At 37.5% G+C, this 24,074-nt stretch overlaps 1 protein-coding gene across 3 annotated transcripts in view; it reads left to right on the top strand.

Moving 5' to 3' along the window:
- LOC124157868 (endoribonuclease Dicer-like) overlaps positions 1 to 24,074 on the top strand; it is a 159,207-nt gene that overhangs the window by 56,923 nt on the left and 78,210 nt on the right. For all 3 annotated transcript variants that reach the window (XM_046532925.1, XM_046532924.1, XM_046532926.1), the window contains exons 10-12: positions 3,929 to 4,175; positions 7,016 to 7,140; positions 11,615 to 11,855. In XM_046532925.1, the coding sequence (XP_046388881.1) occupies positions 3,929 to 4,175; positions 7,016 to 7,140; positions 11,615 to 11,855 (613 nt within the window). The remainder of the gene's footprint in view (positions 1 to 3,928; positions 4,176 to 7,015; positions 7,141 to 11,614; positions 11,856 to 24,074) is intronic.

The raw sequence follows: 24,074 nt of genomic DNA, 5'->3' as shown, positions 1-24,074 counted from the left end.
TAACAATGACTTTCGGCAATTGTTATTACACCTTTATTGGATTGAAATATTAGTAATGTGCGCGTAATTTAAAAAAGAATAAGACCAAACACGACATATTTCTGACTTTATTTAAGCATTTTGCGCAGGAAAATAAATACCGGGAAGAAGAAGAAATACGACGGAGGCGTAATGCTCAAATAGGGTGGTTTCCTATTATTTTTTATTGCCTAAATCGAAATATTAATACTCCTGAAGTACGTATTTAACGCTTTTAGAGTTTTATAAGACGATATCTATTTTTCGCGATTAAATTAAAAGTGAAAATTTTCAAGCGCGCGAAAACGCGACGGGTAAGTATGAATGCCGGGAAAAACTCCGCGTGACGTCGTTCTGGTTCCCGCTGCCGCAAGTGCGGTGACCTTGGGGCGAGGCTCTGAGCGCTATTACGACGCAGGATGCTAGCAGGTAGCCGAGTACCATGCTAGCTGGTAGCGCTTGGCTTAAATAAGGATTATTAATACCTTATCAAGCAGACTGTGTGATTATTAAGACATGTTTCCCTGAGCTCTGTGCCTCATGCATGCATTGGTAACCTCAGACGATGTAAAACTCCGATCCTCTCGTGTAGAAACTAGGTCCCTGTGATGTCACGTGGAGTGGCATCGCATAGGCGCCAATCTGGCCTTTTTCAAATGAGGTAAAATTGAACATTGTCATTAGTCTAAACCGGTATTTCTAGAACGAAATAATTTGTATATTATGAATACACTAATGGTGGGTAACGAATCACAATCAATACCTTTCGTTTTCTTTAATGATGGAAACTACCCTATTGTTTACATAAAATTAAAATATTCCATTAATCAGCTAAATTCCTGTTTGAATCCTTTAAAGGCAATCACAATTATGTACTCGCCAAAATCTTGGGTTTCCTGCTGCATAGGCGACCTAGTCAAGCATTTTCACATTCATCGTTTAGTATTCGAGGTATTTGAAATTCGAGGTATTCGAATATTCGAGCAATGATTTAATATTCGAATTCGATATTCGAATTCGAGAAATTTACTATTCGACCCATCCCTAGTATTTACGCTAAGTTTCAAGTCTCTATCCCCAAAAAGGTCATTTTGGGCTTCATTCCAGCTTCTTCCGATTTCGGACCAGTGCGTGCCGGGTAGGAAGACGATCGGCCGCCGCGGCTGGCGTAAAGGTATTCGGCAAGGTTCTTACAGTCTAAGAACCTTGGGTATTCGGCGCCCTCGTCGACAAATTTAGTGTATTCGGCAAGCTGAAACTACCAGGCCAAGGCATTAGAATGACTTATCGGCTTTAAAAACTGCATTATTACATGAGTTTCATGATAGCGCTTCCTGTCGGCAGATTGCTGGACCTACTAGCCTCGAAAGCTCTGTAACCTTAACTACTCGACTCGACATTCGTAATGCTACTCGAAACGCTCGAGTACTAACAACTCGACTCGATTCGAATTTTCGAGTACTCGCACATCCCAAGATATGTGTTTTGTTATTACGATTACGTGGCGCTAAAATTCGAATGACTGTTCGAAACGCGGCCGTATATAAATTTGTGGTTTGAAGAACTACTGGAATCGGAATCGATTTTTCACTTTGGCAAGTACTCGTTTTCGATTCCGGTTTTTGGTCAAGAATCGAGGAATCGAAGAATCGAGGAATCGAACCGACCCATCACTAATATTAGCACTACTACCACCATTTAGGTTAAATATTTTAATTTATTATCTATTTCTATGCGGTATTAACGTTTACGGTAGTTTAAGAATTGCAAATGAAATACTTTCATTATAAATGAAGAACGGCATATTCATGTAAACAAAAAATAATGAATGAAAATTGGTATAAACTGCACGTAAATGTTAGTTCAAGACTCAATTTTTGTGAAAAAAGTAACTTATAAATTTCCAAAACCCACATATTATCAGTATATGCACCTTAAGAAGAATACAATGTAAAGCAGTAGGCACTCAAAATCATGAAATACGCATAGTTTGCACCACTCACTATCCAAAATTAATACATTGTACGTGTAGCATTCAATATTAAACCACCCGATACCTAATTATAATTTTTACTACGTTGATGAATACATTTCGAATGAAAACTGCGATATTTTAAGTATTTATTTATAAGAAGACATTAATCCTACGTCAATGTATATATTTGACGTATTTTCAATGTTATACCAGGTCCAAGTCTTGTGAATTTTGTTAATATTTTCGTCAACTCATGCATTAATAATGAAGGTACTTCATGAATAATTCTCACATAAAGTTAAGTACTAAAACAAATCATTTTTGTAATGGACGTGGTAGGTACCGAGATAATGATAGCATGAAAGATTTAGCACTTGCATTGAAGTGATCCTCACAGCACCGCAAATGAGTTTTAACGGATAATGGCATCGATTTAAGATCCCTCCGGGCTGCCAATAACCATTTCCGTCGTAGTTCAGGCTTATCGGGAACATTCACAAAAATCTTGTCCGGTGCAGAAACACGGGTGCTCCCACATTTCGGAACAAAACAACATTCATTCCGGAATTTTGTCCTACAAGCCATTAATCTATCTTCGCTCATGGCTACAAACTTAAAGAATTATTTTACAAAATATACCACTAATTTATACCAGGACAGATGATTTATTCCCTCAGATTCACCTCAGTGTTCGTAAACAACAGCAAACAAGATTTCCATCAATCGCAGGCACTGCAGTCAGTTGATTATGGGGATTGACGTCACAAGCCCTCTGACATGGCGGCAGAGTGCTTTAAGCACAACATTCATTTTGGAATATTTATTTGTTAATAAAAAATTCACCCATGGTCGTACGATTGTAGGAATTGGAATTTTGCTTAATTAAACCGAGCTGATATTTTTAACAGGCCTCAACATAAAAGTGCAAATACTCCATTGAAGAAGAAGAAAATCCGGTGGAGAAGCGCATATACTTTGCAAAATGCCTCGGATTGTCTGCTAGCACTTGACAGTAGGAATGGGGGTATAGCGAGCTTCCTGTTGAAAATAACAAGTTGGATGAAGCCGAGTATCAGATGGGCGTGCTGCTGAAATTGCGTTTGGTAGATAAGAATGCATACATCAGACTGAAATACATCGTAGCAGTGTAAATGCCGAGACGGCATGAAATCATTTTTTCACGAGGTGGTGTGTCCCCTTAGGATATTTGAGAGAGATGTTAGTTGAATCAATTATATGCCCAAATTGTTTCCATAAAATTAAAATATTCCATAAATCAACTAAATTCCTGTTTGAATCCTTTAAAGGAAATCATAATTACTAGCCAAAATCCTGAGTTTCCTGCTGCATAGGCAAACTAGTAAAACATTCCCGCATTCATCGTTTTTTTCGTCCATCCCCTTGAAAAATGATAGATTGAGGTTCCACTGTACACCTTTTTATTTATACACTCATGAAGTGAAATAGAATAAGAATTGTATGTTTATTATGCTTTGCGTAATTCTAGTATTCGAGGTATTCGAATATTCGAGCAATGATATAATATTCGAATTCGATATTCGAGTTCGAGAAATCTGCTATTCGACCCATCTCTAATTAAAATGTGACAGAAAATCTAAATAGCATTCCTTTGATAACATTCACCCGGAATAAAATAAAATAATTACTTAAATTTATAGCGGGTAATCAAAAATGCTTGTGGATTCGAAAATATCCATAGTTGCAATCCTGAAATCAAGTATCCAATCCGGATCTGAAAAAAATCCTGGATCTATCCATCCCTAATGTTTATCCTTTGTATTGCCGGCAATTGTTTGTATGAGGTGAAGGGAAAATAAAAGTAGTATGGAAGATTACAATTTATGCCACCACCAGGGTATGAACCAGTTATTAAGTATAAAAAACTAGACACTAATTCTGCTCATATTTTTTCAGGAAAATTATTCATGATGGACTGGAAGCTTTTAGCCCTTTGGATCAAGTTTTAAAATTCAGTACTGATAAGGTTTTGCAATTGTTGGAACTAATTAGAAAGACGGAGAATCCAGTCACTATTGATGGCTCCTCAGTACGGCTTCAAGATTTACTTGAGCATAAAAAAGAATCTTTGGAATCAAAATCGTGTTGCCTAATATTTGTGGAAAGACGGCAAGCTGCTAAGTGTATCTATCAAATTCTAAAGGTAAGTTTAATCAACTTGTAGTATTTTCAATAAAAGAAAGGTTGTTGGGAACATAATGTTAAAGAAAAGGATGGAATAGAGTGAAATCCTAGTGTAAATGAAATCAAATAAAGTCTTCAGAGGATGACAGTTGGGTGGAAATTTTGCCAGCTAATTTATCAATATCCAGCCCTGAAATGGCTAAGTAAAGCAATGCATATTTCCTGAGAGAGTTCAGCCTAAACAATTTGAAATTTTTATGGTCAATTTTAATTTTTTTACATTTTAGCCAAAAAACATGCCTTGAATCATAGAATTTGTTATCTTTCTCCAACCAATTGTTGTAAGTCCATGGTTTTGTCTTGATTTGGAAAACTTGCCATCTTATATACAGTCAAACCTCTTTAAAACGAAATTCTAGGGACCAAGAAAAAATTTTGTTGTACATAGAGGTTTTCGTTATACAGAGGTATCCCTTGTACAGAAGTTATGACCCATTTTAAAGTACTGAAAAGCTTTTTAGCAAATAAAGGACTGATATCTATTAATAAATTCACTTAAATAAGATATATTACCCACATTATTATGGTAAATTTTGTCAAATTTACTTTAAACATGTAAAACTTTGATATGGCCTCATAGGAATAGCAAGAACTTAAAGCCAATCACTAATTGAACTCAATCATACAACGATTTGATAGGAGCACATTTAAGGACATGTGTAATTGATATTTTTAATTATTTATGGAATTCACAAATAACTTTATTTCACTCACAAAATTGAAAAATTCTTTATAAATAAAAATATATTACAACTTCAGGTAACTTTGAAATTCAAGAAGATATACAGCAGTCTTCCTGGTTACTACCAGTTATGAGTATTATAAAATATCATAGATAATATCACAATATATTAATAATTGAATATATTTTTTGGGGGAAAACTCGCCATAATCTCCTTTAATTTTCCACTCTGCCACTGAACAATGGCATCTGCCGGTGCAGACATCTCTTCTCCAGATATTCCCTTGCACAAAATATTGTGGCGAGTGCGAAACTTTTCAAGCCAGCCTTGTGATGCGCAAAATCCGTCTTCACCTAAAGTCACGGCCAATTGCTTGCTTTCTGACAAATTAGAGGTCCAGTGACAGGGATATTCAAACTTCGTATTTGTAAAAACCATTTCAATGTTGCTTCATCAACATTGTCGTAAGTTGTGGCCCGTAATCGCTTCCTCGTGGGATTCACAGCGTTGTACATGATGCTCATTTCTATTTTGTTTCTCTTTTTTAAAATTGTTGTCAATGAAGACGGCGATATGTTGTACTTCTTGGACACGTCCAATTTCTTCATTCCCTTGTCAACGTCTTTTAAAATGGCAATTTTCTGCTCGAGAATGAATTGCTTTCTTTTTGGTGGCATTCTGTGAAGTCCCTACAAGTTGGAGAAAGATTTAATAAAGATCCCCAAAATTAACCATAAAACACATTCTGATGGACTGCTAATGGTACCTTTTAACTTTTCGCTCACTACTACGCGGATTCTGAGACTTGACAATATAATTAACGTCGACAATATAATTAACGTCACTTTTAAAAGTTGTTGCTCCCGAGGACTTACATCTGTTAACTCGGCGTGGGAAACTTCGCAGAAATAGTCAATATCGTTAGTAATCGATAGGTCGATAGTTTCAGTCGATACCTATGTAATCGATCCTCTGCATGACGGCCGTCATGTGAAAACGAAATGCAGACTGATGCAGACGATGCTAACATGAAAGATATAGGTAATAGTGCTTTGTTAGTGACAATGATCAATCAACACAACCTTTAATCACATCCATATTATTAATCATATTTCAAGGAAACAAATTCATAGATTCAGCAATGAAAAAATTGAAATATGTACTCCATTTTCAAAGAAATTAATGCATCTATTTCGAGCGCAAATGATATCAATGAAATGGAGGATATGTAATCACAAACTTCATTATTTCACTCTAAAGAGGTAAAAAATTGACTCGGGGCCAAAAAGTTTATTTCGTTTTAGAGAATTTTTTGCTGTACAGAGGTTCGTTGTACAGAGGATGAAAATACACGTAACTTATGGGAAGAAAATCGGGACCGTATCTTTTTTTCGTTGTATAGAGAACTTGTCTTCTATAGAGGTTCGATCTAAAGAGGTTTGACTGTATATGTGGAAATATTTATCTTACTATTCCCAAAGAATCGAGATCCGCCTCAATCCCATAAATTTCAATCACGATATCGGCTTTCATCTAAGCAATACATGAACACCTGTAATCAGCTCCATGAAAAACATAAGGGAAGCACATGAAGGATTTCAAAAGACCTTCAGCCAATCGGACAACACCTGAGCCTTACTGTTGTGTTCGCTAAACATCAATTCGGTTCAGTATGAAATTAAACTTTCATTGAGAATGGTCTTGAAACGTCGGCCTATATGACTGAATTAACTGGGTTGAGAACCTGAGAAGAACTCCTCAAATGATTCTACTACTTGCATCCATTCGCTTGTCCAATGCAAGATGAATGTTACGTGAAGTAGTCATTGTAAACTATATATATGTTGGAAGTTTTATAGAGGGATTTTACTGAACATGGTGTCAAATTCATTAGTTATAAATCTGGGATACTCTTATTGTGTGTAAATTTTAGGTACCTACTCTTAAGTTTTGGTTTATTTTGCTACCAATGTTCTTTGCCTTGGATGCCAGTTTACTTTGGGATTAGCTCTATTCCATTTTTTATACTGTAATTTCATTGAAATAGTTATTTCTGAATGTTTTTTACATCCCTCATGTTATCCAATGTTGAATTAATAATTTTTATTTCTTGTAGCACGTTGCTGAACATTCTGTACCATTCAAAAATGTCAAACCCGATTTTGTATTGGGCATAGCTTCAAATCCATCTTCAATGGAATCGTCTGTGAACAAAAGAAGGCATCATGAGAGTATACTGAAGTAAGTATTTGGGCCATTGAGTAATTTCCTTCAAAACTCCCTTTTTTACCTAGTACAAGATAGAGCATATGGTAGTATAAAATATTTAAGCAATGTTTGAATTTCTATGTTTTTCTAGTTCATTAATCACTTAGAATAAAGAAACTGAAAATGTTATTGAAGAACCTTGCTGATTCGTGTGTCATCAATTCCCTTCAAGCCATCTTAAAATGATAAAAATATACTGAATTCTTGAAATCCTTTGTAGGTCCTTTTTCATAAAATATGGTTTGATGTCTTCAGAGCTATTTTTCATCTCCTAACTTTTTATCATTTGTTTAGTTAGGTTATTTCATAACTGTGGTGGCTTGTAGAGGGCAAAGACTTTCTTACTCTCTCAGAGTGACCTTAGAGGATTGATTATTTATCACCCAAAGCCTTGGATGCAATCTCTATTCTGTTTTTTTCTGGTCATTTTCAAAAGTAGTTGACTGGGAAAAATGTAGAGAACTGTAGTCGTTTAGTGCTCGCAGCGCCGTTTTACGCAAGTTGAGGAATTACATCAAATACGTTGATTTGAGCAGTGAAAAGAGTTCAACGAGGGGAACTGAAAATAGTCGGGTGAAAAAATCCGAAAATCCCCGATTCCCCCCACCAGGAGAACCTCAGTGCCATGGGATAACAACCTTAGGGCATTTCCCACGATCCGCTATCCTCCTCCGATCCGCTATCCTCCTCCATTCAGCACTCGCCTCACCCACTCTGATGCTTTCCTCTTCTCCGAAATCAAACAAAAGGTCCAAGCTCACGCAGGGATCGTATTGCGAAGACCTTAGCTTCGAAAAACATATCGAGTTACGAGAACAATAAAAAGGTGTTTCACGCCCTTCCCCCTTTTCTCACCCACTGACCTTTTTCTGGGTACCTGCTTCGAAGTTCCCCATTTCTGGAGGTCTACTGCTGCATGAGTACCGTGGGATACTTACATTAGCGCATTTCCCAAGATCGGGTATCCCCCTCTGAGGCTTTCCTCTTCTTCGAAATAAAAAAAAGTCACAGCTCGCACAGGGATCATATTACGAAGACCTTAGCTTCGAAAAAATACCAAGTTACACGAGAACAATAGAAACGTGTTTCGGGCCCTCCCTTTTCTCCCCCACTGACCTTTTTTTTCCTACCAGCTTCGAAGTTCCCCATCTCTTTGGAGGTCAACCGCTGCATGAGTCATATATTAGCACAAAAGGTGTCTAACAATGACTTTCGTCAGTTGATACTACACCTTTATTGGATTGAAATATTAGTAATGTTTGCGTAATTTCAAAAAGAATAAGACCAAACACGACGTATTTCTGAGTTTATTTAAGCATTTTACGAAAAGAAATAAATGTCAGAATACGGCGGAGACATAGCATTCTGGCGAAACTCGATATCCTCGCAACTGAGCTTCTCGGAAGTTGATGCGGTATTTTTTTTTTAGAAAACATATATCAAGTTACAATTTATGAGTTATGCTATAAATCTCTATTGTCACAGTCGAAGGGATATTTTCTCAGGTAATTTGGTTTCTCCTCGCTAGCAATTCGAATTCATCTGCTTATTTCGTGAGAACTTCCAAAGATGGACTGAAAATAATTGAAGAAAATCCGTTGGAGAAGCGCCTGTATTTTGCAAAACGCCTCGGATTGTCCGCTAGCACTTGACAGTAGGAGTGAGGGTAAAGCGAGCTACCTGTTGAAAATAAGAAGTTGGATGAAGCCGAGTGTCAGATCGGCGTGCCGCAGAAATGGAGTTGGGTAGATAAGAATATACACATCAGACAGAAATCCATCGTAGCAGTGTAAAAGCCGAGATAGCATGCAATCATTTTTTCGCGAGGTGGTGTGTCCCCTTAGGATATTTGAAAGAGATGTTAGTTGAATCACCTATAAGCCCAAATTGTTTCCTTAAAATTAAAATATTCCATTAATCAGCTAAATTCCGGTTTGAATCCTTTAAAGGAAATCTTAATTACGCGCCAAAATCCTGGGTTTCCTGCCGCATAGGCAACCCAGTCAAACATTCCCGAATTTATCGTTTTTTTCGTCCCCCCTGAAAAACGATAGATCGAGGTTCCACTGTATACCTTTTTATTTATACATTCATCAAGGGAAATAGAAACTTAGTAAGAAATAAGAAGCTTAAAGGAATAATGTGCTTTGTGCAATTCTAGTATTCGAGGTATTCGAATATTCGAGCAATGATTTAATATTCGAATTCGATATTCGAGTTTGAGAAATCTGCTATTCGACCCATCTCTAGAAATTAGTATTCTCCCAGGCGACAAATTGTCTCCTTTCTCTGCCTGAAAATGCTATAGACTTCGGGCAGGTGACAGCTCTCGCACTGGCACTTCACGAAGCTCCTTTCTCCCCTTTTTGGGAGAAAACAGAGTTACAGACTTGCCCTTCAGATAGGGTAAACATGTTGATTTTTTTAAACGAAACCTGGAGAAAGAACCAGTGGCTGCCTGATGTGACATATTGGTCGATCGTGCATTTTTTAACAACATGTTATTTAAACTTTTTTCCTTGGCTAATAAAATTATGGAGACAATCTTAAGTTTTTTCTACAGAGCTTTCCTGCTAATTTACATCTTCAGCATGGTTCCAACTCTATCGTGAAAACCTTAAAACTGTGAATAAGCCTTGAATTTAGTCTATTGTGAAAAAACATGGGAATAGCGGTGAATTTCGTCATGAAGCCTTAAAAATCTCTCAAACTAGATTGTAGAACTACGATTGACAGATGAAAATAAAAAATCAATATTTGGATCATGTTTCAAGGCCGAGTCACGTGCAGACACTGTCCACGCATTTACCTACATACATGTATTCGAAGAGCAGTGATTGGTCCGTGAGCCATGGCGACACATTGACCTTAAGCCTGTGATTGGAAGACCGGTAACTGGTGAAGTGTTCATTGACCCTAGCGAAAAATCAGACACTTCGTCACTTCCCTGCCACCCTGCTCCTTCCATTTCCCCACTTATAACAAGGCCCTGAATTTTACTACTGATGGGTTACGTCATAAGAGGTAGCACTTTCATTGCTGCGTTTGCACTTATATTCTGTCGCATTTGTTCAATTTGTAGTTAATGTGTGGCTGATGATTGTTACGTGATCAATATTTCTGCCTAAAATGCCTTATCCACAGACTGAATTTGACGACATTTAGGCTGTGAAAACCTTGAAAAAACCGTGAGTTTTATAATTTAGTTAGAGTGGGAACCCTTTTTAGTGAAATTATTTTCATTCACTTCTTGCGGTTGTTCATTTAAATTTGCCATTAATTCAGATAATAAGAGTTCATCCTTGGATCCAAGTATCTAGAACCGAAAAAATTTAGTTTAGTGAAATTATTTTCATTCACTTCTTGTGGTTGTTCATTTAAATTTGCCATTAACTGAGATAATAAGAGTTCATCCTTGGATCCAAGTATCTAGAACCGAAAAAATTTAAGAACCGACTCATCCTTAATGGATTCCATTCTCCCATATTTGTTGGATGCAAATAGTAAAAAGTCAATGTTTGGACATGTTACACTGTGTTCAATCCTTTACTCTATAGAGTGCTCTCTAAGAGCAAATCTTGGAAAAAAATACTCAACATTGTGATCCTTTATTATCTGTCAAACCTCCCATGAGAAGATCTGTCATGCATTAGCATCCTCTGTTCACCAGCATACGGTGCCAGACTACTTACCTTGCTAATCCCTATCGCTATCATCTGCGCTGCAAAGGATGAGTTGCCTTTTGGTTTTAGCGTAGCTGAGCACTAACTTTTCACTGCTATTGTTATCTCCGTGTGATTGTGAAGTCAATCATGTACAAAGAATTTTAAGAATGAGTCCTAACAAGGTGGATTTCTGGCATTATTTAAACCTCTTTACTTGTGTCGGTGGTAACGGCAGAAATGAAGCAAATGTAGTGTGTCTTTAATTTCACACATCATCACTCATACAAAGAATATTGAAAGAGACTACGACACTGCCTACTGTCGCCGTCAAAATGATGTTCCGCTGTACTTTGCAAATTTATATCTGGACTTCAATGCATGCCACAACAATGAATAAAACATCATTTTATTCATTGTTGTGGCGTTTTATTCATGTCCAAAGGAAAATTTATTCTCAATTCCTTGTCGTCATTGCCTTGACATGGTGCTTATCACCTCACACTTGGCCTTCACAATCTCACGACTGCACAGATGGTGCTATGCTGCCCCATTACCGTGCCATGCCAGGGGAGTGACTTCACTTCTTCCCAAGTGGAATAATTTACCTTATTTCGTGGGTTACCCAAAAGATATTCAGAGCTTGCTGAGCAGGAAATCATTCATTCCGTTCATTCATTATTCAGTGGGGTAGAGGTTCTCAATGCCCCATGCCTATTCTAAGTTATGTCATTGGTGTTGAATGCCTGGTTCTAAGTCAATAAATGAAGTTCTTTGTTTTACAGTTTTCGCTCTGGTGAGTGCAACTACTTAATTGCATCTGATGTGATGGAGGAAGGAGTGGATATCCCCTTATGCTCCTTGGTTGTGAAGTTGGACCTTCCAAAGACATTCCGTTCATACGTCCAGTCCAAGGGCAGGGCCCGCCATTCAACAAGTAAATTCTATATGTTTGTGCCTGCAACAAATGATAAGTTCTCGAAGAATTTAGAGGAGTATCGCCAAGTTGAAACAGTCTTGAAGCAGGTGCGCCCCCCTAATTGCCCCATAACCTTGCCTATTTCAGCCCTTCCAAAGCCAATTTTTGCCGTTGATTATGAAGATTATGAGGATTTTTGTGACTTCTCATTTGATGAATAATTTTTAATGGTACTTTCAATGAAATGCTGTGATATTAAGTGAAAGTGATAATGAGTGGTTGCTGAGATGAAAGCAATTATTTTATCATCATCATTATTCCATTTATTTGTTATTAATTCTGCTTATTTTAGTGTCGAAATTTGTTGAACCAGCTTTTCATCTTATCCTCTTTCTCGAATTTGGTCTCTCTTAATTTGAGATTAATTTAATAATTCATTGTATGCAATCCTTCTATAAGTCATCCTTGTCATTTTTTAATTGCATGGTTAGTTAATTTTTAGAGACATCATATATGTTAGGCATATTGTTGAAGTATTGGTTTTCGTCAAAGAAAAGCAATTAAACGGTAATAGTTTTGTATGTTATTGCCACCAAGGATGATTTTTTCCATGAAAAAGGATTCTTTTTTTAATGGCACTCCCAAAGAAATGCTGTGATATTAAATGAAAGTGGTATTGAGTGGACTAGTTTTCTATGTTGACCATGTTTAATGTTATGCTGTGGAGCTTAACTGGAAATGGATGAGGCTCGCTTTACTTATTCCATGGAAGTAATGTACTTGACTTAAGCTACCAACTAATGAGTGATTTATAGTTATAGGGTTTTTATCAGTTAGGAGAATGTTGGGTAAATTAAGTTATGGTCAAGGAAAACCTCCAGTGGGGTAGCAAATGTATGAAAATCGTGGTTGAGCTAGTGAAGTGTTGCTGCAATCTAACTGCAAGGTGGGCATTTTATTGCTACCTTGGTTAGGCGGCTAGGGGGACTTGGTGTTACTTGACTTAATTATTTTATTTGACAATGTACCTTGTTGTTTTTCTCTTTAAAATACCTATTTACCACTTCTTTGCCATACGTACAAGATCAGGGATTTTTTAAATTTAGACTAGAAATTAGGGAAAAGACAGTGAAATTAAAAAAATGGAAAGTTGGAATATGCCCAAGCCCCTGTGAGGGATGGCAGATTCATGCTCTCTCACCCTTAACTCACAGTCATCACTATACAGGGTGTCCCATTTATCTTGACCACCCGAAATAACTTTTTTCCCAGATGCAAATTCAGAAATTTGTCAAGCAAATGTTCATTAGCCGTCAGGGGGACAGTAATCAGCATGATTGCCTTCCTTGTAACTTTGTTATTTACAAAGATACGAACAGCGGTATCTATTTTAAATGGCACCCTATATTTTTTATTCGGCGGAATTCAACGGACGATGGTTGACTGAATGACTGGTGTGCATTTTACTATGTTTTCATTTGTTCACTGTCAACGTCAGCAAGTGGAGTAGTTCCAATACCTGCGTGCCTGTACTAAGCGCTAGTGAGTCAGTCATTTTTCATAACACTGTGTTTATGTCAATGGTCCACTGTGCTACATTTTTGAACAAGTCTTTAGGAGAGGAAATGAATTGCCAAATAAAAAGTATAGGGCGCCATTTATAAAAGACATGCAGCCGTTCATATCTTTGTAAATAACAAAGCTACAAGGAAGGTAATCATGCTAATTAATGTCCCCCTGATGGCTAATGAACATGTACTTAACACATTTTTGAATTAACATCTGGACAAAAAGTTATTTCGGGTGGTCAAGATAAATGGGACACCCTGTACTGCTTTTCTCAATAATTAATTCAATCAATAATTTTCTCTCTCAACCTTATTGATCCGCATTGGTGTCACCTGATACAAAGTATCTACATCACCTATTTGACTGACAATGAACCTAATCTTTGTAGGGATAAATTGTGTTCATGCTTAGTGGTGAGAATATTGTGACCTCTGGCTATTTCAACTTCCTGATTTAATGGGCATTGGCATTGAGAATATAATTTAACATGGCAAAGGGATGCTGTGAACTGAAAAAAGGGATTCGAAAACAGTTCTAAATTTATGTTCTTTTGCTGAACCTCTCAACAGAGATATTTTTCACTTTTTCTTCCAGATGTTCTGTTTTAGGTTCTTATTTTTAATTTACAATGCCTTTGCTCTGTATTTTACTCATAATACCAGGACACTTATCAGGCATTGGTCAAAGCAGGCTTTCTGACTTTCAAAAATTTAGATGATTAACATCTATTACCGCTTCTCGTATCATCAAGTTAATATAAAATTGTTCATATCATGAATATAATTCACCATGAGGAATTAAAATTGATTATTAATTGTTGAGAACTTTTCCTATGGTGTGCAAGACTTGCACGGTATTTATTGCCTTCCAGTTGATGTTCGTTATTTTTAATTGGTTTATTTATTCTTCTTTAAGCCAATAAATTGTATTTTCCCTTTCAAGTTCTTAGAGTTTTCAGGTTCTTTCATGGTATGATGTAAAGTTTTGGTGAGGTAACCAGACCACAGTTTTCAGTGAAGCACTAAAACCAATGAGGAAGTTAAAAATGTTATTATTAATTTTATCATCATAATTTGTAAGGAATTTTTGCTCCTCGATAATTTTTTCTCTTCAGTAAGCTCCAAAAATCTGTCTTCGTTATGATGTGAGCTACTCACCGATTTTTTTCGTCTCTGATGGTACCATCATGCCAATATTCCATCTGATAACATATTAAGCATATACTTTTTCTCTGTGCTCAGCAATATTTTTTTAACCTTTGTTTTTCTATTGAGAATTTAGATTGCATTTAGGATGCATGTTCCATGGTCATCATTGTAAGATATCCTACTGGCTCATTCTCATTGGTAATTTGTTATGAAGCTCCCATTACTAGCTGACCAGGTAGCCATTCATTTGCTTTATGCCTTGCAATTTAATTGGTGTGATAACATGAATTATATACATTGCACTGCAACTTGTAGTAGAAAGCAAAATAGGCATTGTACACATGTATTTGGTGTTATTGTAACCACTGTGTGTGGTTAAATGTGTGACCCTGATTACTCTCTAGGTAATTTGTTGTGCATCACTCTGAGTAATATCTATAATAATGATTTCCTTGCAATATCAAAGTTATACCATGGCAGGAACTTAATGGCCTCATTGTCGCCATTGCTTTCACATTCTCTTTGGTAGCAGATTGTCAGTCTTTTTTCAAGCAAGATTCTAGCTATATACCATGCTCATTTAAATGTTCTTCATCTGTAACTTTTCCTTATGGACCAGGAATATTCATATTTTTTCGTTATAGTATTAGTTTTTTAGTCTTTATTTTGCATCCTTGATTTTCTTTTATTATTACCATTTCATTTAGTGATTTTTTTTTAAATTTTAACAAATTCTTTTATCGAATGTGGGTGCTAGAGAATGATCAAATATCTGAAAAAATATGTGAAATACTGTGGAGCCTTGATATCCATCATTCAATAGCACATTTTTCAGGTCTTCTACCCATGTCTTACCTAGATGTTACTCCCAAGCACTCCCCAACTCTCATTGATCTTTCTATTTCCTCGCTTCCTCACTTTGAAACAACTAGGTTCGGAAGTGGGTGCAAAATATTCTGAGATATTATGATGCAGAGGCCAAAGAAAACATTGCTTAGTAAAGAAGCATGCATGCAGTATCCACTTTAGCTTGCATTAAAATGGGATATCAAAGCTCTGCTGTAATTACATTTAAACACAAAAACTGTAGTCCTAAGAATATCTTGGTATTGGTGATTTTGGAAAAAATGGTATCCTGGTTTTCTTTTGGCATAAACTTAGTTATAAGTTCAGTTGCAGTTTAGAGTGCTAGAATCAACTGTCATCATGCATTTATTTTATGGATACATTGGTAGCTATAAGCTCTCTCTGCTGATAATATTGCTTATTTGTGTTTTGCCTTGTCTTGAGAAATGTTTGAAAAACCTTTGTTGATTGGTGCATGTACCCATTTAATACATGAATTATTTATGATACTTTTATTTTAAACTTGTTGAAATTTTTTATTACAGTAGAACCTCAGTTAAGAAACTTTCAGTGGACTGCTAAAAAATTTTTATAAGTGAGGAAGTTTCATATGTGAGGTTTTACAGTAAGGGAGCGTGAAACCCTTTTCAATCAGATCTCCTGTCTCCAGGTTGCAATTGCTCATTATGGGGATAGAAAATGAAGCCTAATAGTCTTATTCACCAGCAACACCACAGGTGACATGATACCTAAAGAGAAATATAAATTTCCCTTCCTGAACAATGTTCTATCAATTGAATGTCTTGGTCTAATTGTTAGCATTTGTGGAACTAAGCCACAAGGTTGTTACTATGGGGAAATTTCATAATGTGTGTTGCTAAATGATTGCAGAGAAGCAAATTTTGGAAAACATTTGGCTCATTGACAGCAGTTTTCAGGCAAGTCATTTTATCACCTGGAGACAAACCAAGATTGGAGATTGAGGAAATGAGATACCTGAGGAAAATAATCCAAGTTAACCCCATTATTGTGAAGTAAAATTACACTAATGCATTGCAAGGTTGGGCTATTTTAATACAGCAAACTCCCGATCATCCGGGGTAACGGTTCTGAGAGGCGGCACGAATAATCAGAAAACACGAATAATCCAAAATTTCCTTCGATTTATTGTAAATTTCATAATTAAGTACATCAAACAATCTGTTATTATTCACGCACATTGTCTGTTATTTTGGTTTGCTCTCCAGAATCATAAAGAGCTTTATTATCTTGACACAGATCTTTTAAGCATGGATAACGCGATTGTACTCGTATTCATACCGCTCCGTATAAACGTGGTTACCTCCATATTACACGTGGAAACTACGCATCCGTGGCTGCAAGATCACTGTTTCAGAAAAGTGGTTTGCACAAATGCTTGAAAATCACTTCATGACATCGCAAACTACAATGTCAGTCGCGTATCGCACAAGTTACCCGGGATGACACAACTGCTGCGGAATGGGATCCGTGAGGGCGATCGCACGCTGCGATGCTTGGAAAGCAGGAACACGGAACTCCTGAGAAGGCAATTGGCATGCGAACACCCCATTGTGCAGCAGCAGTTATAGGAAACCAGGGCTTACGGCAAACTGTCTATGCAGGTGAGTCCCTGGCTATGACTCATGCTATCTCTACTTCCACCTCTCCCGTTGCCCTCACTTCTACTATGTATTCCCTTCCTCTCCAGTTTGACCTTGACTATTCACGGCGTAAACATGCCCGAGTGCGAAGAAATCTCTGGTTTCCATGGGCCGTATTATCCGCATGCGAGGTCACGGCAATAATTGCGCATTAACGAATTGAAATGTGCATTAAAATATCGTAGATAACATTTATTTAAATTTACGATTTTGTAACCATTGAAGAATCTTGTAAAATTAATCAAGGTTGTTTTCCTGCCATAGCTGTTGTCTTCAATGCTATAGCAGACATCCAAGTAACCTAGATACATTCCTTATCAGCAAGCAAATAAAATAATTCCATTTTATGAAGGGAATCGTAATGGAAATAATAAGTAGGGTGAAGCGTTGCAATAAAATGCAAATATTCTGGTGCTTTTGCATCCAATTTTTTTAAATAAAGATTTTGGAAAACATCGACGGAATGTGAGCTCATGCACGAATAATCCGCAACACGGAAAAACTGCAGCCGGATAATCAGGAATTTAGTGCTGTAATTTAATACAGTAGAAGATTATAATCCAGGGGGATCAGGTTGATGTGGTGGCCAGAGTGTTGGCTTCATACCCTGTGGGCCTGGTTTCTTGTCCTTACTGTGGCACAAAAATTTTCAGTGATGGCCTTATTCTAGGTGACTGTTATGTGAAAGGCACTTCCAGTGCAACACTCTTTCTGGCAGATTGGACTTGTGGTCTCCTTGCCAATTTTCATTTCAAGCTTGCTGCCGGCACTGGATTTCCATCAACCAATCGCTTCTACCCTTACCTCATGGCACAAATGACCTCTCTCAAAATACCATACCATAGATGATCCGGAGCATACGGAACCGAGATATTCTGAATTAAGATTTTTCCGGTGTTTAGATCCCTTTTTTTGAAGTTAGCAATTTAACTAACCACTGAACTGCTGTTACGACCGTGAGTGATGAATGAACAATAATTCATTAAGAGCCCAGAAAAATCTCCCATCTTTATAATGTTTGCATATTAAAAAAGAATATTCCCATAAAATTTTAGCAAGAGTAGATTGAATCTACCAGGTACAGCTTCTATTAGCATTCTTGTGTGAATGGAGTGCCTGGACCTTTCAACTCACAAGCCACATGGTTCATCTTCCCATAATGTTTTGCTTTCCCCCTTCTGATCGCAACACCAGACCCTTTTTGTATTACAGTCACTCTAATGGTACTACATATTTATAAAGTCTAAAGGGACTATCTTATCTTTTACATCTTAAATTTGACATCAATGATTATATGACGACTGATAATGCAAGTTATTCTCCTAGGTCAATCTCATTAACTCTCATTTTGTTAAAAATTAAAGTTTTCCTCCCGTCATAGTTAAGCTCTAGTAGCTATACAAGGTCCATCCGTGTTTCATTTGAACCCACTGAGAAACAAGGTGAGTCAGTTTTAATCAGTACACTGCGTAAGCAACTTCCCCTGGCTCCATTCATCCCTCATAGGTGGGGTTAGCTCGCAGAAAGAGACAATTCATGCTGCTTTTACCATCGTGTTGAATCACTCAACTTATGTGAGTACTAGAAGTAAGATTATCTTTTTTGAATGATCTTGGTAGCCAAAATTATGGTACAGGAGGCTTTTTTAAAGGCTCATTTGGCCATTATTTTGCTGGGGCAACAGAAAAAATAACGTTGGCAAAATTATAGAACGACTTCCTTTAGAGATAAATATTCGATACGTCATAATTCCTGACTAACAACCATCTACTGTAATTACAATTAATATCTTATAAACAGCATGGCTTATAATAGAAAACTTAATATTCTTTACTAGCATATCTGAATAATGTTTATGCAGCACCTCTGCCCATGTGACTAAAATCTGTGTGCCTGCCACAATCTTCTGGTAGGACAGCTCATTGAGAAGTCGTATAAGTGACGTACTTCATGTCATGGGACTGGAAAAATATGTTTCATAACTGAGGTAGTTTACCATCATGTTGTATCACCATCATGTGCATACTAGAAGTAAGATTATCTTTCTTGAATGACCGTGGAAGAAGTATAAATGAAAATTTTCATAACGGAGGTTGGAAATTCATGGGTTCATATGGGAATTCATGGAATTCATAATTCACTGGACCAAAATAAATGTGTGTGTGAGGTCATGATATAACTGTAGGTCTTGTAGCCAAGGTTTTACTATGTATAAATTTTGATTGTCATTCCTCCTCTGGCTTTCGTATTAATTGAAGATATTGTAACATATTTTTTTTAAATTTCCAATACATTTGAGCATCCCCAAAGGTTGGGACTTAGGAAAAAATTGTAAAAAATGGCAACAACAGCTTGCACAGCCTGTTAGCTTATTCCACCTCTCTGCAGGATGAATGGAGATTGGGGAAAGTTACATAGCTAATTTTGCTGTTCAAAACTGACTCGCTTATTATCCCAAGGGATCTGGGTTTGAATGAAATAAGGGTGAAACGTGAATAATTATTTGCCAAACTATTCATATAGAAAAAATCTTCAATGATGTGGAAGCAATGGGAAAAATTAGACAAGTAATTCTTGCGGAATAGTTGTATTTCGCTGTGTTCTTCCATTTATCTGGAGAAGGCAAATTAATGTGTTATCTATTCCATTCTTAGTGATAGAATTGTCTTCTGCGTGGTGATTAGTGGTCAGAACTTTAATTTTCATTCTCTTCTCATCTGAAATAGGAACAGATAAACATCCTTTTGTCAGTGAAGTTTTTAATAGTACACAACATGTCTTAATGCAGAATATGCAATATCTATGGTAGTGGGCATCCATTAATTACATGAGGCGTTTAGTGGGGGAGGGGTCAAGCTGATATTCACCTAATTCAGGGTGGTCCGGGCAAGTATCACTTTTTTTTGCAAGAAAGTGTAAAAAGTTATTCTAGACTACGATCTTAGTAACCTTAGATACTAGTCATAACTAATACAATGCAATGAAGCATAGATATAAGTATTTCCACTGAAAATATGCATTTTGAACAACCTCAGATTAGGGGACACCAAATCTCACTGGGGGGGGGGGGGGGTCCAAAAATTGCCAAAATCACCTCACGTAAATAATGGATGCCCCTTTTCGATGTCAAATGATATGTATCCACCAAAAAAGGAAATGCACAATCACCAATCAAAGAAATGTCAGGGTAAATAAATTTCAAGCAAAGCACCAGAGTTAAAGTGCTCATTTGTCACTAAGAATTCTGGCTTAATAATTCACTTGTTGCGATCCATTCCACAGAAATGAAACACAGCATAGAATTTCACCCGGTCAAAGTTCTCGCCTCAATCAAGAATTTTTTTGTAAGGAAATTCTACAATCAATATAGATAAAGACTAATATAGCTTCAATAGAGACTGTGGATTTGATCTCAGCAATACTTAGAAGCTGATAATTGGGAAGCTAAACAGCCAGAGTAACCTTCAACCTTAAAAAGGCAGGAGTGAGAATACTGCGGAAGAACATGCCATCATATTTGGACTGGAGCGCATGGAACCTTCCAGCAACCGCCCACACCCTCTAACCGCTGCACCCTTGCATACCTCAGGTGCATACCACTTCTCTTCAGTTGATCACTTGGTTTGCCCTGAAGATGGAGTGCTTCATCGCCTCTGAAACGTCAGCCAGGTATGTGAACAGTGGCAGCTAGACGCTGCTTCACCCTGAAGACTGAGATATTGCTGTGATTAATTTCAACCTTGGAAGCCTACATTTAAGAATTTCTAGGCTCTTCCAGAGACTCGGAATTGTTAAAGGGAAGGATCTTCGGCTAAACTGCACAATATACATTAGTCATCCTCGTCAGAAAAGGGCAAGCGGAGAAAATCGGTAAATATTGAGTATATAAAAGACTCCCCATAGTGAGTAAAGTTGAAAAGGGCTTAGGTCATCAATGCATTACTAGCAAACCATCATAATAACTGCCCTCGGAGAGTAGCTCATGTCTTCAATCATCACTTAATAATGAAGAAATTCAAGGATAATGTAGCATAAGAAGGTAGTCTCTTTGGATCCTAGGAATGATGTAGCACCGTTAGATTGAATGTAATAATGCAAAAATTATCCGGTTTTAGAATAGGGAGAGAGGGAAAGATATATTATGTGATGGCAAAACAGCCGGGTGAGTTGAATATTCCGGCACAGTCTTTGTGGAAGAATGCTGATGAAGAAGAAACTAGTAGACTCACTCGACAGTGGCTAGTATTTTTATGATAATATGCTTACCATTATCATCATTGGCAAATGAGACTCAGAAAGTACCACTCACTGCAGTGCATGCCACTCAAGTGGTGATAAGAGCTCACTTTTCAGAGTTCTAAATCCCATTACCCTCAGTGCGTCCTGTCTGCCCTCTTAAGGTAAGCCAATCAAGGTTACATACCATCCATCTAGTGTACAGGTTCATGAATTTCTCCATCTCCCTAGTTTTTGCCACATTGGTTGTCAGAGGTTGATGATAGTTTTGGCGGGATTCCTCTGAGGGTCTTCAGGTCAAAGTGCCAACATCGGCATTTTGGCTGTGTTCATGAAGCCCTTGTTCTCTTGCTGCTGCACTGTGATTGGCTAGTTTCTGGAAAACTGTCTTCCAAGCATTTGTGAGAAAGCTTATCCTTCTTCTCTGTTGAAGTTTCTTGGTGTTTTGATGATCTCAATTGACTCCCTTATCAGCCTGGGACAATATCTTCTTTCCTCGATGATTTTGGCCTCGTCAAATTTTATGTTGCGTCCGAGTTCACCTCAGGCTTATTTGGCAACAGCTGATAGGCTGAATTTCTTATTCTGTTTTTCCCTCTTGTGTTCCTGCAAGTGGATATTCATGGATCTGCATATCTCGCCGATATAGGATTTTCTGCATGAACAAGGTACACAGTATACCCCTTTGTGAAGATTTTGTGGGATCCTATCTTTGGGTCTTGGAATTATCTGGCTCATTTTTGTCATGCAGTTGAATCTTTAGGACCCTGGAGATCATTTCTCTTGTGCCGGCTACTAAGGAATGGTGGCGTAGGTTCCTGGCTTTTCAGTTTGGCATTTCTCCTTGTCTAGTGTCCGATGGCATTTTTCTACCAGTCCTTTTCGGGGCCATTTCTTCCTTGTATCCATTCATCTTCAGGGTTTTTCTTCTGTTCTTCCTTTTCTTTGGCCAATGATTCTGTATCCAAGATTTTGTATGTTTGATGCAGGAGTGTCGCCACCAGTGAAGCCTTCAGATATGGGTGATGTTGTGAGTAGGTGTTCGGGTAGCAGTCGGTACGGGTGGCCTTTCCTTATACTGCATGGCCAAGACTTGCGTTGATCCTCTTTTTTACCATCTTATTCAAAAATGGAATTTTGCTGTCTGTTTTCGCTTCTATTGTAAACTGTATGACTGGAGGCTGGTAGTTGAGGTGCTCGAGGAATCACTGCAGTTCTTCAGGTCCATGTGGCCAAATTACAAATATGTCCTCCTCTCACTTAAAGTTGGTTTCTCTTGTAATAAAAATGTCATATGCATTTTTGGAATTCCCTCCTTTCATGTGGTTGGGCTGATATCTTGGAAAAATACATGGAATGACGGAGAATATCTCTGGGATACGTCAAGCTTAGCTGAAGGCTAATGTATTTATTTTCACTGTTGACAAAGAATGAAAATCTCATAAAAAATCTGGGTAAAAATGCTTAGAAATATTTTCTTCATGTCTCCCCATTGATCACCCATGACCTGTAAGGCTATAGTGAGGATCCTTATGGGAGAAGTCCTATTGCTATATGACTACAGCGGTGTTTCACAAAACACATTTTCACCACCTCACTTAATCAGTGATTCAACCAGGAGGATTATTGTTGAGGGCAGAGCGTACCTAAGACTAAGCCAGCCATGTGAATTTCACACATTCAGGGTAAGGGGACCAGTTCATTTCCCTGATCTGCCTCGTACTTTGAGGATATAATCTTGGGGTGTCTGAAGGATTTGCACCTGGGACACTTCAATCATCAGCCAAGTTTTAGGCTACCACACACCCCTTTCCAGTGGCAATGAATTTAATTAATCATATGCACTCTCAGTAGAGTCATTCAGTTTAGGAGATGAGATAAATTACTTTTGTGGGCTACTTGGATGGCATGGTGAGCATTACTTCCAGCTATTGCACAGTTATGAATTTAAATGAAATCCGATGTTCATGTGAAATTCAAGCAGCTTTCAGACTCTCTGCAATGTAGTGTGCTGTGCCGTGAATGGCGGCTGGTGGAAAAGTAATTTCATCTGAAAGTGGTCTTACGATTGAATCATGTACATATATGCAGTTGATCTCCGACAAACGAGCGAGATGCGTTCTGAGAGTTGTTCCTAAGTTGATAAACTTATACAAGGCATCGAAAAGTGTGGCTATCCTGCAGAATGCAACACTGCGGAACAATTTTTGTTCACTCGCAGCCGCTCAGTTTATCCATGGTGTCGCTGTACCGTGGGGCGCGTTGAACAGTTTATTGTTGAGGTTATAAGAACTGTGACAGTGAAGCATGCGAATAATTTGTAAATTAAAGCAGCAATTTTAGCTACATCGAAGAATACAGAATACATTTTGAACTGACTCACAAGCTACAACAAACTAATAGATGATGTTGCCAGAAGTTAGGGGAGTTTCACTATTGATCATGATGCTATGCTGTATGTAAACTGTGCTCCAAGCTGCCCTTCAAAATCAACATCGACCGCTGCTGTTTTCGGTGGATGCCTGTTCAATACTGAAGGCAATTATTTTTGCCAAGAAAAGAATAGATAGGGTATTTTTTTTGAAATTTTTAAATCAAAACCTGGAGAAAGAACCAGTGGCTGCCTGATGTAATGTGACATTGGTCGATCATGCATTCATTAACTACGTGTTTTTTTAAACTTTTTTACTTGGCCATTAAAATTATGGAGACGATCTTAATTTTTTTTTTCAAAGCTCTCCTGCTAATTTACATCTTTCGTGAAGTTATTTTCATTCACTTCTTGTGGTTCTTCATTTAAATTTGCCATTAATTCAGATAATAAGAGTTCATCCTTGGAACCGAG

The sequence above is a fragment of the Ischnura elegans genome, chromosome 4, assembly GCF_921293095.1.
Source record: "Ischnura elegans chromosome 4, ioIscEleg1.1, whole genome shotgun sequence".
Lineage (NCBI taxonomy): Eukaryota > Metazoa > Arthropoda > Insecta > Odonata > Coenagrionidae > Ischnura > Ischnura elegans.
Note: the sequence above shows the minus strand (reverse complement) of the source record. Positions and strands in the feature narration are given on the sequence as shown.